Here is a 15500-nt window from a genome sequence, read left to right on the forward strand (position 1 = left end):
GGTTTCCTTAACTAAATTGCTATTACTGTAGCAATGCAACTGCGTCATCATTTTCGTAAAATATTACCGGTGAGGATATTATAATTCTCAACTGTGAGCAGTTGCATAACTGACCAGACGTAGTTATAAAACCTTATCAATAAGGTTGCATGTTTATAGTCTTGAACGCACTCTCTTAGTTTAAACCAAGCGCGCCGTAATGGATCTAGCAATCTAGTTTATGTCGCCTGCACTGCACTAAACCAAAATATTTTATTTAAATATAACTAACGTGACTAGTAAGATGCTGAATGTTGGAGACCGATGGGTTGTCTAAATATAAATGATTGGACTAGATATTATACTTAATTTTTTCGACTGAATTGCCATTTCTGTAAGTAGGCTACGTTTACCTAAAAAACCCAAGCCTGCTAGGCTACTAGTAGTAGTATTACACAGTATCTGGTTTTTGATTTTGTTGGACTAGCAAGCTTATTAGTAAACTTTCTAGAAATGGCTTTCACTAAAACATGTATGACAGAATTGCATTGCCAACAAGTGCATGTTTGGATCGTTTTATAAACCTGTTATGTTTTATTTTTATAGGCTGGCCATTAAAAAAATGCCTATTCGAGCCTACTGCACCATCTGCTCGGACTTCTTTGATCACTCGAGAGATGTTGCTGCCATCCATTGTGGGCACACTTTCCACTACGGCTGGTAAGTTAAGTGTCAGACACAGGTTAACCCCCGTCTGCTGCTTAATGATCGAATTTGTAAAATACATTATATTTTGAAAGTAATTTGAGAGTATAGACCCCTATGTCCATATTTGATTTATATAGTGAATTTATTAACTTTCTCTGATTTCAGTCTTCAACAGTGGTTTCAGACAGCCCCTCACAAGACCTGCCCCCAATGTAGAAAACAGGTATCTATCTTTATACTCATCTATTCCCCATGTAAACTGTTCTCACATCTCTCACTAAACAATCTGCCTGTCACAGCACCATTAATCTGTCTTGCTGTGTCTGTGGCTTGCCATCCCACAAAAAAAGTTCTGGTTTCGCCATTTGATGCCACCTAATACCACTTCTGCTGTGTATTGTGATTCTCCCATAGGTTAGCACGAGACACATTATTAATAAGCTCTTCTTCGATATTGGTGGAGAAGAAGAGAACTCATCCATAGATCCAGAGAGCTTACAGGTAATACTGAAAGTCTATGTACTAAGTATGTACAATTTACTTTCTAAATAAACCCTCATGTTTGTTAATGTTAAGTATGGTGTTTAATTTTATATCAAAAATTGACTTAGCTCTCAGAAATGTCATTTTATTTTCCTCCTTAGAATGAACTGAGTAGATTGAAAGCTACGTTAAGTGCTAACGGTAAGTACATGGTCAAACAAAAATCCATCACCACTTTTGGCTATGGTGATGCTTGATATGCAATTACATTTGTCTAACACTTTTTCTTGCTGAGTTATATAGAGGTTTAGCCATTATTAACTCCACTATGTCTGATCCCCAGAGGCTCACTGGAGTGACAGATGTAAAGAGGTAAACAAATTGAAGGAGACTGTGGAGAAGCAAAAGAAAGACCTGAATAATGTCCGAAAAGAGATTGAAGAAAAAGAGATGCTCTGCTCTGCTCTCAAGGTAAATTGCCATCTGTTTTTTGAGTGTGCTAAATTCACATGTGGAATAGTGTCAAAGTTATTTTCCAAACCATTCCAAAATATACTTACAACAAGTGTCTTATGTTAAACAGAAACAAATGAAGTACTTGGAAACCCAGCAGAAAGAAACACAGGCCGCCAAGGAGGAAGCTCGCAGACTCATGACCAAAATGAAAACTTATGAGAAGTACAGTATCATATAATGAACACACATTCACCAAGGCACACTGCTCTGTACAGTGTACAATGACGCATTTATACGGCGGATAACTTTTTACTTGTATTATAATTATCCAGATTTGATAATACCCCAGTTTACTCTCTAGAATCAAATCAATCTGTCTGATTTCAAACTGTTTGTTCAAATGAATGAAGAATAATCCTGGTGCTCTACTAACATAATCTGTCTGACCTCTCTTTAGTCTTGATGTGTTATTGCAAGGCCAGAGAGCCGAGGTAGAATCTATGATCACAGACATGGGTGTGGGCCAGGCTGCTGTGGAACAGCTCTCCATCTACTGCATCTCTCTCAAGAAGTAAGGACCTCCATCTCACCTGCAGCCAGCAAATGAGATCACTGTACACAGGACCTCCAGTATATCTAATGATCCACTGCCTGTTTTTTGTTTGCCCATGTCAGGGAGTATGACAACCTGAAAGGGAGCCTCAGATCTTCAAATGAAATGTGTGAAAAACTCAAACGAGAGGTTTTTACCTCAAACAACAAGGTAGCAATAAGACATGTAGAAATGACCTATTTTTTTACAAGGAAATCTCTATATCGTTGTTGACCTACAGTTGTCTATGCGATGTAAAAAATGTAATTTTTGTGTCTTGAATAGTCTTGGATGAATAGTGTTTCATGTATCTGCAGTTACAAAAAGCTACTATGGAAATGAACCGTACCAAGGAGGATATGAAGGCTGTTCAGAATGACCTAACAGGTGCTGATAAAGAGATCAGTGTAAGGCATTCTGCTGCATTTATGTTTTTTATATAAAAACTGAGTGAATATCAGCATAATGCAAAAGATATGTGGTTTATTTGCTGTTTATTTTAATCGTTGGACAGAGTCTAAAAAAGAAAGTGGAAGTTCTTCAAAAGACACTGAGCACACCCACGCGCACAAATGAAGCCCTGAGTCGTCTCGTCTTCGAGAGGTTTGCTGCATCTCTGGAATATCCTCATGCCACAACGTGTTAAGTACATTCATGTCTAGATGTTTGTGTAAAAGTTACATTTGAATGTCTTTCAGCCCTGCTCCGATGAATCTTAAACAGCCCTATCTTCACCAGCCTGCCAACTGTGAGGACATTGACCTAAACATGACCTTTGACATTACCACCCCTGAGGCCGTGAGGCCAGTACAGGTCCCATCCAAAAAGATGCGCCTGGATCCTGGAGTGTGAGTAGGGTGTCATGGGAATACAAAAGTCCTAGTCATACTTTGTACCTAAATAAGTTTGATAAATTTGATACGGTTCAATTGTGTTGTTTTACAGGTCTTTATCTTCCAAACAGTGTGAAAGTAGCTCTTCTGGAAGCGAGGTAAGGTCATACATTTCCACCAACAGATTTTTGATCAATTCTCAAATGTTCAAAGTAAGTTTTGTGTAAATGTGTGGACATGCAATACATCAGCTGGGGTATTGGGTGTTCTACTCAGGTTAGAGACGAAGAGGATCCATTCTTCCGGAACTCGCTCCTCTTCAGGAAGAAGATGTTTGGTAGCATGTTAGATCCTCAGAGGAGTAGACAAGGGGTGGTATGTGTCACACAATCAGAGGATCCTTCCTTTTACTGTTCTCACCATCCCTATAATCATACACTCCTACCTATGTCTGTGCTATGGCCCCACTCGCACAAGAACAGGTGTTGTTGTTTTCTTTCAATTGTCTGTTTTGAACCTTATTCTGTGATACAATTCTGTTTCAGATGAGGAGTGGCTATGATGGTCTGGGTGGACGGACTAAGTTCATTCAACCTGTATCCTTTTACCCAATAATTTTACTTTTAAAGGATATCTTCCAGTATACTAGTGCAAGTGATTAGGTTTTTACACATCTAGCTACAGGTTAATGACACATAGTGACTACATCAGGCTGTAACAGGTTATATAGCAGGACAGAAAACTACTCCGATCATCATTTGCGTAAGTGCGATTTTAATTCCTTAATGCTCTGCTCTACATAAGTCTCCTTTGTCTGAGATCCGTCCACTCATCATGAAGGGCAAAAGGAAGAAGGTGTCCCGCCCCGCTCCTCCCAAGCTCCCCAGCTGCCTGACCCTTGACAGTTTCCTGGAATGAACCCTGACTAGTCTATATTCTGTTCTCAGTTTGCGAAATATCTTTGCTTCTGAACTGAATGCTTCTGAAACATTTACAAATTGAAGTGAGAAATCTTCCTTTATGCGGTGTTCCAAGGGGATTATCAGCATTATTATGTTGATAATATTTCCTGTACACCTGCCTCTATTTTTTGAAATGTTTTTTGTAGATATACTTCTATTATGAAATTGCATTTTTTTATGTTAAATAAATTATGTTTTCTAATCTTTGTAGTTTGTTGTTGGTCATACATATCAGGCTGTAAACATTCTTAAAAAATGTGCACAGTGCAGGTCATCTGGTGCCTGTGTAGTTTTTCTCCTGCAGAGGGTGATGTTTGCATAAATGTTTCACAGGATAAAAGCAAAGACCAAGCTGTACTGTATGTAGTGTACATCATGTAAAGGTACATTTTTTCATAATGTCAGTCAACAATAATTTAGTTTCATACACACTTTCTGAAAACCTGAGTGACATTTAATGGCAAAACAAAATATATAAAAGACAGCAAACAAGTGTTTTGAAGTGATCTACTTCCACAATTAAAATATATTGTAATCCCTCCCCTTAACCTCCATATGCAAGGAGTGTAAACACAACTGGGTTTAAATCTTTCATGAAAGTTACTTAATAAAATGTTTGTATTTTAATTGTGGGACAAAATGAAATGTCCATATGCTTTTTATTAGTAAGAAGTTTGTCTTCCTTTGGGCAATTTAAAAAAATAAAGTTATCTACCTTCTAAGCCACACTTTAAAGACATTATTATAGACAATATGAGGAAATGCCATGCATTGTTGCCCATAGTAGTTCTGATTGGGAAGCTTTAGGGAACACTGTATCCTGATTGTGATCACTTGTATCCTGTTTAGAGTGTTGTCAGTTGTTAGGATTGTCAGAACTGTATTCAATTATCCTTTAATTACCACAGTAGAATAGAAAAACTAGTTTCCCCAATGTAATCAGTAAAAAAATACAGTATTGTCCATACACACAACACAGACAAAACCATGCAGTGCTGTTTGACATACATAATATACTAGACACAAAATTGTAATTGCATCCATAAGAGATTCCACTAAACATCTTCCAGAAGGGTAAAGGTAATTATTTAATTGACCATTTGTAATTGTCCTTGCACAAAATTGCATTATGTGATTGTTACAATCCAAGCAAAGCTGTCTAACATGTTCCAAGCAGTCTGTTCAGGATGATGGAGCAGTTCAGTGTGTAGAGGTTCATGAAGAAAGTCCATCAAATCAGATCACCAGTGACGTTGACAGAAAACATGCTTATGTTAATGCACAGCTCTTGTGCTGCCCAGTGTTTGGAAAAGATGGTATTCTCTGTATGAGAGATAATTCTCTTTAAAACCAATTGGCAAAGAACCCACTTCTCCATCATCTTAGGTGTCTGGATGTTCAGTCCTCTTGACCCCAAGGTTATCTGAAGTGATAGAAGACAGATAGAAGATCAATAATGCTATAATTCAAATGTAACCATTTATTTAAAATACTTCCCAACAAACCCAGGTTGCAGTGTGCATGGACATCTCCTCAGCTTTACTCACTGTGATCTGTCAGGCTCTATTTTAGACCCGTTTGGCTTGTCGTTGGACTTCTGAGACAGCTGGGTGGACACTGTGGCGGCCTGCGCTACAGCCTTGAAGCTGCGCTTGCGTTTCTGCACATTCTGCTCAGGGTGGAAGATGATGACGTATGCTTTGGGGATATAGAGCATGCCCAAGGACACGGTGGCACTAAGGCTCATGGACACCGTCAGGGTGGTGGTCTGGATGAACATCTGCATCAGAAGGAAAACCATTCATGCTTTTTATATAGGGTTATACATATCTATACTTCAGAAAATAGCCTCACATCAGTATCAGTTCAATCCACAATCGATGACGTTGGTCTCATGTAGGGCATCAAAATATGAGTGATGAAATATATCTGGTATATAGAATACAGGCTTCATGCATTCATGTAATTGCGCGGAGGGTATGTTTAATGTTCAGGATTAATGATTTATGACCTTGAGTGTGCTATTCATGGATGTCTGTTAGACATCTTAATGGATCTGGTGGTCACACATGGATAACCACAGAGCACTTTCAGTGTTCTTTACTAAAGCCACTGATCCCAGGCTGTTTTGCAGTTTAGAAAAGAATAGGTGGAACCTGCATTGCTGTGCATCAGTCAGAAAATGTATCATCTTTATCATATATTAAACACAGACAGGAGCTAGTGTACAATATTATGCTTCACTTTGTCCATTATCCCAAGTAGCAGGAATTCAATCTTCATCAGCTTGTACACAGTTTAAGTAAATAATTGCATGTGAATTCAAAATAATTTCCAACTCAAAGACTCTACATCTGCATAATGTCTTGTAACTCAGGACATGACACATGACAGTTACATTTAACACTAATGTGATCTGACAAATCAAAGTTAAGAGTTGCTTAATAATAATAACGTGTGTGTATTAAAATAGAATATAACGAATGATTTGGTCGGACAGAAACTATTGCTATCCCTTAGTTCATTTGACCTCTTTTCCATCCTCCCCTCTTTGATTCATTTCTTTCCCATCTGGAGAGGTGAAAGAATCAAAAAGCACCAGGGGGCTGGATCATTTCAGCCTGAATGATTCCAAATACATTTCTATGAGTCAGAATATAATTCAATTTTTAAAATATTCTCCCTGTTTTGTTAGTTAAGAAATGACCCACGAGCTAAAGTGACCTGTGCCATTCAGTGAAGGAGATACATTATGTGACTGCCCCATCAAGCTAACAGGATGTGACATACTGTACACTGTCGCACATTTGAAATGACATTTCCACGACATTTGTTCTTCAACACAAAATAAAGAATCTGAAATGTACTTGTTTCTTTCTATCTTATTTGAATTGGTCAGCATGAGTGAGTGCCAAACCTTCTCAGTAGATTGTGCTGTGCCAAAGAAGATAGGCACAAAAGCCAGCCAGATGATACAGGTAGTGTACATGGTGAAGCCAATTGGCTTGGCCTCATTGAAGGTCTCTGGTACTCCTCTGCTCTTGATGGCATAAACTGTGCAGGTCACCATCAGTACGATACTGTAGAGCAGGCAGCAGATCAGGGACAGGTCGGACATGTCACACTTTAAGACCCCTCTGGCAAACTCTGGATTGGGTGGTCTTTGCTCTTCATAGTCTATATTGGTGTGTGGGGGATCCACGGCAAACCAGATGAACACTCCAAGAACCTAAACAGACAGAAGATGAAACTCATGAGCAACCATTAGCTAACTGCCTTTCATCAAGCCATAAAACCTTGAGTACAACATGCGGGCACGGGTTCTGTTCAGTGAGAGGCAGAGAAGCGACAGAACCCCACTTACCTGCACCGAGATGAGGATGAAGGTGATGATCAGCTGAGACGTGGGGCTGATGAACTGGGGGGGCGTGACAGACTTCTTGCCCTGCTCAAAGATGCGATAGATACGATTGGTCTTGGTGAGCATGGCCGAGTAGCTGATGCACATGCCCAGTCCCAGCAGCAGCCTGCGGAAGGCACACACCGCCACACCAGGCTCGGCGATCATCAGGAAGGTGATGAGATAGATGAGGAAGATGCCCGTCAGCAGCACGTAGCTCAGCTCCCGGCCAGAGGCACGGACGATGGGGGTGTCGTTGAAGCGGATAAAGGTGATGATGACTCCAGAGGTGGCCAGGATGCCAAGGATAGCCAGGAACACAGGGATGATGGCCCAGGGGGAACTCCACTCCAGCTTGATAATGGGTGTTTGTCGGCAGCCTGTGCGGTTCTTCAGGGGCCTCATGTCGAAGGGGCAGGAGTCACAGTTTAACTCGTCCAGCTGGTACTGGTAGCCGTCACACAGCTCGCAGTGCCAGCAGCAGGGCACTCCTTTCACCATCTTCTTCCTCTCTCCAGGTTCACAGGGAAAACTACATACAGAGTCAGGGATCTGACGGTCCCCCCCAGACCACTGCATCTCCTCTGCCTGGGGCACATCACAGTTCACTCATTAACTCAATAAGCACAATATTCAGACCAACAACAGTACTGATAGAGTTCACATTACAATGCATCGGACATCGTCAAATACAAATATTTACATTGAGTCGGAGATGATTGGTCCACTGGCCAATGACCCTATAACCAGGGTTGGTGGTGTTGGAGAGTTGATATTGGAATATATCATAACGCCCAGGAGCATCCCCATTCTCATTGAACATGACCCCAGTTCCTGCACTGCCTGTTGGACAAATGAGCAAGCCTTTAAGTGCAGTGAAACAAGCAAAGTTTTTTTTTTTTACTGAAGGATTGATATAGAAAAGGTAATATGGGTGCACTGCATTGTCAACTGCCTTATCTGAACAGATGTGTACAGCACATCTTACTTGGGAGAGGCATGCAAACACAATCAAACATGGGTTTCCTGTCGGGTCTTATGCAATCAAGCCAAGGCTACCAGGTTGCTTTTTACTAAGGATTCCTTTTTGTACAGGAACACAGGCTTTCTATGCTCTCTGGTTTGTTCATTCCTGGTCCCTTCAGGCATTTCAATCAGCAAGAACGCCCATACAGGTCTAGGTCACCCACCAAGGGGGGAACAGCAAATAGCTAATGCTTTTCATAGAAAGCTTCTTGAACTCAAACTAGTGACGGGAAAATGGGTTTTTATGAAAGATGAGGATGAAAAGAGAGCGAGCTTTGTGTATGGAGAGAGGATGCGACCCTGGGGAGGTAAAGTGCATTGAAGAGTTGTGTTGCTGTGTACTGTGTCTTGGTACATTAGCAGAGATCCCACAGCTAATGCAGAGTGCAGTCTTCAAACTGACCTACTTTCCCTTATCCTCTCACCAAACCATGAAGAGGCTTTTCTAAAACTGGTTTGCGGTTCTTTACCAATGCGAATGTGAACTACTCCAACTGCAAGTCAAATGTATGTGTCCACAGTGTCAATTCCACCCTACCATTGAAGCTGACTGAGCGTATGTACTGGAGCAGCATTCTTCCTTCTACTGGGTCCATCTTTTCACATACGCCCATGTAGCCAGGGCAGAGGTCAATGTGCATGCTGTGCAAGGCGTGGGCCATGGCATACACCGCGTCAATCACAAACTGCACTTTCCCCTCCTGCTCGTACTGAGAGTCTCGACTGATTCTTTCCTCACCTGAATGATGAGGAGAGGGTAGGAGACGTGGTAGAATAGGTAGTTTGTGATACAGGTGGAAACACAAGAGCAGCTTGAAAGATAATCTATTTCAGTGATCTGCGCATACGTTTGTAATGACTAAAAGATGACCACTGTTCTTACCTGTACATTTTCTTTTCCCAGTGTCATACTTGATACCTGGTCGAGTCAGTTTACATTTGAAATCATCCTCCCAGAATTCAGCAAACCAGATGTTCCTTCTGTTGTTTTCTAGAGATCTTGAGGAAAAGTACTGATCGAACCCTGAGGTGAGACAGAATTTGAATTATAAAAAAAAAAAATGCACATATTGTCTTATTCATGATATTATGAAACAAAAAAGTACATCAGTTTGGTGTTTGTCTTTTAAGTGTCTAATAAATAGTTTATATTGATTGGTAATTGCATACCATCAATGGAGGCTCTTTTGGGGAGAATGGTGACAGCTCCTTCAGCCACATCCTCTTGGTCCAGGATGGGAGAGCTCTTTGCCCCCCAACTATCCGAGCCCACAAACAGGAAATGACCTGTCAGATTGGCCTTTTTTGCTGCCTCTAAGACTCGTCTGTAAGAAGAACCACCAATTTGTTTTTCCACTTAGCATTACTGCAGTTGTCATGGTTAAATGATATCAAAGTTTATTGGTAGAAATAGGTCACTTACTTGATATCATCCTCATTTGCGAAAATGATGACACCACGAGCATTAGATGTCTCCATCATCCTCTTGATAATTTTGTCAAACTCTCCTGGTTTGGGCTCTCTGGGAATCTTAATGGATTGAGCAATACACAGCCCTCCTACATAACACATGCAGAATAAACACCTTTAAGGCAGTTCCTACTTAATTTAGCTAGAAGCATGGATGTTGAAGTGTGTATCTGACGAGACCTGATTACACACTTGCATACTAAGGAGATTGCTATTCCCAGGTCGATAATATTAGATTAATGCAATCTGTTTCAGACAAAAGTTGGTGGTCTTAGTGGAATAATCTACATTTGCCAGACTTCTTTTGTCTAGTCTGACTGTAATGACAGAGTAATGACTGAGATTAAGTCTTAATTATTACCACGTAAAACTTTAACAACTAATTCGGTACAAACCTGCCTCTCGAGATATCTGGAGGAAGGCATCAACTCCGCTCTCTCCATAGTTCCCCTCGGAGGCCAGTGTGGACACGTAATTCCAGCCCATGGCCTTGACAATGTCCACCATGGCCTGGGCCTGGTAGGAGTCTGGAGGCACTACACGGGAGAAGAACTCATAACGGCTATTGTCACTCAGCTCAGGCGCAGTGGAGGCATAACTGATCTGGGGGACCTGGAAGAAACAAACCATGACAAATTCAAAGTTAAACGGAAGTCAAAAACTGGATTCTAAACATGATTCATCAAACTGTCTGAACAAAAACCTACAGAGTTTGTAAACCTACAACATAATACATCTCTCTATGACAACTTGTTAAGCGTTTTGTTACCAAAACTACACAATCATGGAAGGCGCCAAAATCCCTTGAAGAGTGAAGGCACTATTAATCCACTGGGAAAGAGTTGTTTCTACAGGGTGGAATCCAAAGCTTTACCTACTGGTTGGCAATGCAGCAAACGTCATGCAGAAATACAGATGGCACAAGCCACTGCAGTAAAAGCATTTGTTTAGAAAAAAAATGGATGAGAAGATTAATTTACTGGTGTTCTACTTCCTTAATGATACAGTTTATGTCAGTAGGATCGACTTTGACCCTGCTAATGCCCGCACATGGCTTAATGAGAGGTTCTTTAGAGGGACGAGGAGAGAAAGGTAGACACAAGGGGTTGTGAAGGGGGAAGGGGAGAGGGGAGAGAACCATTTCACAGATTATCTGGAAGGATTATAAGGGTTTTAGTCAAATTATGTTAAGCACAGAGAGAGAGACATAGATCAAGAGCCCAGAGGAAGGTTACCATTTCTCAGCTGTAAGCCATACAATTTATTTAATTTTGATGGCCACATGTGGGACAGATTTGCTGCTTTAATTCAACCCTGTCATCTGCACACCAAACCACCAGACATGCATGCTATATCACAGGTCACATGATGGTCCCATGGGAAAGTCAAACACAATTATGTCAAAGCAGTAACATACTTAAGTTATTAAAACTAATTGATACCTATAAATAAATTCAATTTATTTTATTTTAAATGTATTTGTATCACACTGCTAGTTATGTACCCTTAGTATAGTTAGACCACATATTTAAATTTAAGATTCCTATATGTTTATTGTCTGCACCTTCCTGCCAAAGCAAATTCCTTGTCTGTGCAAACTTTCATGGCAAATAAATCCCTTTCTGATTCTGATTCTGATGTCTGGACACAAATGGTTCAACTATCAGAGGTGTCCATTTGTTAATATTCTTTCCCCTATAAAAGACCAAACACATATTCTAAAATTCTTTCTTTCTACCAGGGAGACTCTCTAATGTGTATGAGTGGTATTTTAAATAAATATAAAATATGAATCTACATCAAACCTCATTGATAATTGATGTTGTACAGGACATAATTTTTTTTACCTCTATAAGAATTTTGCCATAATATTTTATTACAACAAATCCTGAAACCTAATGCTACCAAATCCACTAGTAACTGAGTGAAGTTTATGAGTTCAAGTAAGATCTTCTACAGGTACTTTTCTAAACCAAGCCTATAGTTGCTCATTTTTGCTGTAAATACTATTACAAAGACAAATTTCTTAATGTGTAAACAATAAATTCAGACGACAATGCAAAGATCAGAAGGATACATTCTCAGGCAACTGTTGCTCTGAGGGTGCTACACTGCATGATGCATTTCTTCATGTAGCTTGTTTTTGCAATGGTAGCTATGTTTGACTTTAATCTGTGTTCTTCCCTGAGCTCCAACTTAAAGGTAAATTAAAGGATAGGCCATCAAGTGGGCATCAGACCAGGATTCTAAGCATACACCAGAGAAGCACATATGGACTGAAGAGACTCAGCATTTTGTCAAATCTGTTATACACCGGTTACAATTTGTTGATATCCTAGAACCAATGCCGTTTCTCTGGCCTGATGCTCCATTTTCAGCCCTAGGGTCCTGAGCTCCTGAGAGGGGCTTAATAGAAGATGGAATCTATAATTCTGTAGTTAACATCTGCCTCCATACACACGCTGACTCCTTGGCCTGACCCAGCCTCAACAAGTGAGAGGCAGACAATTAAAGACAGGGAGCTGACTTTGTGGGATCAGACACGGCAGATTGGACACAGTTAAGAATATCGATCTTCATCATATATAGATTACTACAGTTGTGGGTCATGTCACTGAGTCACTGATTATGTGACATTCTATGGGATTTAGACAGACTCTGTGTCCCATCACTGCGATGAGCCGTGCAATCAATTATCACAGGTCAATCATTTCTAAACAATCCACAATGCATTCAATAAACACACTCAGCAAATGACAAGGATTTACTAGCTGTGTATAGAGCCATTCATAATGGATTCAACAGTATAATGATACTCCTGATAGCATGTAATTTGCCTATATATTTGAATGGTAAAATGTACGTTTTCTATGCAATTTTGCCCCACAAAATATTGCTTTTGACAGTTACATCTCTCTCTCTTACTCTTAAATACTTCAACAGTGTTCTTTCTTTCAGAATGAATCAATACTTTTCTTTTCATTCCTTTGCATTGGTTTACAATAATTATTACTACAAGACAGCAGCAAATTGACTCTTAAAATATCCGAAAGCAGCACTTTGTTCCCCTCCTGGACCATGCATGAGTTAGATTTTAAGTAGACATTAAAACAAATGTGTATCAGCCACCCTAAAATTCAGAAGCATGATCAGATGACTAACAGGATGTATTGTTGTGTGTGTGATCATGCATTGTCTGACTAAAGCGACTGATGTATAAAGGCAAATGATAGAGAATTCTCACCGAAAAGAGTCTTAGTACATTAGCCACCATGATTGACACAGAGCTGCCGGAGGCCCCGATCACTCCGACCACTCTCTCTGGCTTGGCGATGATGGGTGGCTCACCATTGGAGCAGCGTACATCTGAGTTGTCCTTCTGGATGAGAGCCTGGACAAAGGTAAGAGACTGCTCCAAGGCATAGGTGTCCCTGGAGCAGGTGTCCAGGATCCTGGCCCCTAGTGTGATGTTGGGCAGCAGGTCAGGATCACTGTTGATCTGGTCCAGGGCATACAGCATGGCCTCCATACGGTGGATCCCTTTCTCCCTCTTGATCTCCCCACATGGCACACCAGCAGGGCCCCGTGAGTGCACTGGGAACAGTCCACCCAGGGTGATGTCCCCCTCAATCTTGATGGAGTGGGGCTGGGTCCCCTGCTGTGCCCATGACCCTGGACTAAAACCCAGGAACAGCATCCATAGCAACTTCAGCCATTTTGTTGAATGACCAGATAATATACTGTGTCGACAGTGAAGTTGAGACGTGTGGCACTGCGATGTCATGACGACGGCCACAAAGTTCCTGTGTTCAGGGTGAAAGCACCAGGCACCTTAGAATCAATTGGAGGGGAGTGAGAACAAGTGTTAAGTCAAGAGTTTTATATTATCATAGTCTCAACTAATATGAAGGAAGGATGGGTGATAGGTTATACAGTGAAGTACATGAAAACATCAAAGTAGTTTATTCCTTTGCAGCAGATAAGTGGTGTTCCATCTGGCTCTGTGACTTGATTTGAAAACTAATATAGCTAAGCTAAATGCTTTTTAATGTACATTTTATATTGTTTCTGATATTACTACCTTACTCAGGTAGACACTGTTCTGCAGTCAGGATCTTAACTTAGGTATAGCATTGAAAAGAAAGACAATGCAGTACTGCATTTGTCAACAGAAAATCAGGTTGAATACAATGGTTACCACTTCCTTGTGAGTATTCTAAAAACACAAAACAAATTATAAAGTTAATTAGTTACTGGCGACTGGCAAACTTTTTTCACAAAAGGAAAGCTTAGGACATAACTCATTACATTAGTTTGAATTTATATGCTTGCACTTCACTTGACTTATGCTGCTATTTAACTGACTCTGCAGTAGACTGGAGGTAACTGACAACAGTGACTTTGTCTCAACTCTGAATAGTAGACATCTAGCATTTCACTGTAATGTACGCATTACACATTGTATGGCGCCCATACAATCAATGGCAATTTTTCATTCTACAGTATTGATTGTGAATAACACAATATAAGAAACAAAGAAAAACAAACAGCTACTTAACAGCAAACATACTTTCTCTATGATGACACCAAAATCACTACTACTATAACTACATTTACATATACTCATATTCTAACATTATTATTCTTCAACTGCAAATACACCAACATGATAAAAACTCAAACGTTAATCCTGCTGCTAAAGACATTTTATAAATGAATGTAAAATTATCTTAAAAAATCCAAGATCCAAAAGTCCAAGGTGTACATCCACTACTTTAAATATAGCTACCACACTGACAATGATGTGGCTGTATATATGATGCATTGCAGAAGTATGGGAACTGTCATTACCTGATCATTCCATGGTGACTGGTCTTGCTTTGCTCACTTACGTGAGCATTCCGAAACAGACCTCTTCCCATATTCAATATATGATGTTTTGAAGGGCCATTAGTTTGATTCAGGCGCAAAAAGTCAATCCACTGTCAGGTCAGATACTCATAAACCTTTCACAATGTATGTATATTGCAAAAGAATTGGAAAATATTTTTTTAATTTACAAAAACAAATCGAAAATGCTGGCTTTCGAGGCTTTAGAGTACAGCATCATGGCACAATCACAGAAAAGTGAAAAAGCACAACATTACGCCAGTGAGATTCTACAAATCACTGCCAAATCCTTTAAAAGCTCTCTCACTCACTCTCTCTTTCTGTCTGTCCCTCTCTATCTCTCTCTCTCTGCCACTCCCCCTCTGTTGACCCTACTCACTCTCCCCTGCTTGTTCTGTCTCCCGCCCTCTCCCTCTCTTTCAGCTGAATACTTTTCTCTCTCTCCCTCTCAGTCAGTGCACTAATGGGCACAGATTGGGATTATAATGACTGTAGGACTATGAAGAAAGCTCTAGGTGGACTAGCCTATATTCTCCTGTAGCGCAATTTATCCCCCCCCCTTCATGATAGAGTTCCATTACTCTGAGAGGAGATTAGATGGGCAGTGATATCATTCACATATTCTGATAAATATACCTATTAATGGCACTGTTCAGTACAGTGAAGAACAGACTAGAACAGACTACATTCCTTATTTGATG

The 15500-nt window shown here is 40.3% G+C and overlaps 2 protein-coding genes across 2 annotated transcripts; one reads left to right on the forward strand and one right to left on the reverse strand.

The window, feature by feature from the left end:
* The first annotated feature begins 182 nt into the window (after positions 1 to 182).
* Positions 183 to 4215, forward strand: LOC124471071 (TRAF-interacting protein). Its single transcript, XM_047025400.1, has 16 exons — positions 183 to 373; positions 586 to 699; positions 853 to 910; positions 1102 to 1188; positions 1332 to 1371; positions 1514 to 1641; positions 1754 to 1848; positions 2084 to 2197; positions 2302 to 2389; positions 2536 to 2625; positions 2733 to 2821; positions 2917 to 3066; positions 3164 to 3209; positions 3328 to 3426; positions 3597 to 3647; positions 3856 to 4215. Exons 2-16 carry the CDS (start codon positions 602 to 604, stop codon positions 3967 to 3969), a joined length of 1347 nt encoding a protein of 448 aa, XP_046881356.1. The 5' UTR covers positions 183 to 373; positions 586 to 601; the 3' UTR covers positions 3970 to 4215.
* Positions 4216 to 5556: 1341 nt separating this feature from the next.
* On the reverse strand, positions 5557 to 13693 carry grm6b (glutamate receptor, metabotropic 6b). Its single transcript, XM_047026624.1, has 10 exons — positions 13154 to 13693; positions 10305 to 10521; positions 9863 to 9998; positions 9610 to 9764; positions 9323 to 9463; positions 8978 to 9178; positions 8117 to 8256; positions 7378 to 8001; positions 6931 to 7242; positions 5557 to 5793 (listed from the first exon to the last, which is right to left on the reverse strand). Exons 1-10 carry the CDS (start codon positions 13691 to 13693, stop codon positions 5557 to 5559), a joined length of 2703 nt encoding a protein of 900 aa, XP_046882580.1.
* Between the last annotated feature and the right edge of the window lie 1807 nt (positions 13694 to 15500).

The sequence above is a fragment of the Hypomesus transpacificus genome, chromosome 9 (genome assembly GCF_021917145.1).
Source record: "Hypomesus transpacificus isolate Combined female chromosome 9, fHypTra1, whole genome shotgun sequence".
NCBI classification, from domain to species: Eukaryota; Metazoa; Chordata; class Actinopteri; order Osmeriformes; family Osmeridae; genus Hypomesus; species Hypomesus transpacificus.

Coding starts and splice junctions, on each gene's coding strand:
- LOC124471071 (XM_047025400.1), top strand. CDS start 602: ATGCCTATTCGAGCCTACTGCACCATCTGCTCGGACTTCTTTGATCAC. Junction 2,390..2,535: donor TTTTTACCTCAAACAACAAG/GTAGCAATAAGA, acceptor ATGTATCTGCAG/TTACAAAAAGCTACTATGGA. Junction 2,626..2,732: donor GTGCTGATAAAGAGATCAGT/GTAAGGCATTCT, acceptor ATCGTTGGACAG/AGTCTAAAAAAGAAAGTGGA.
- grm6b (XM_047026624.1), bottom strand. CDS start 13,693: ATGACATCGCAGTGCCACACGTCTCAACTTCACTGTCGACACAGTATA. Junction 9,999..10,304: donor CCAGATATCTCGAGAGGCAG/GTTTGTACCGAA, acceptor TGTGTTATGTAG/GAGGGCTGTGTATTGCTCAA. Junction 9,765..9,862: donor GCAAATGAGGATGATATCAA/GTAAGTGACCTA, acceptor TTCTTCTTACAG/ACGAGTCTTAGAGGCAGCAA.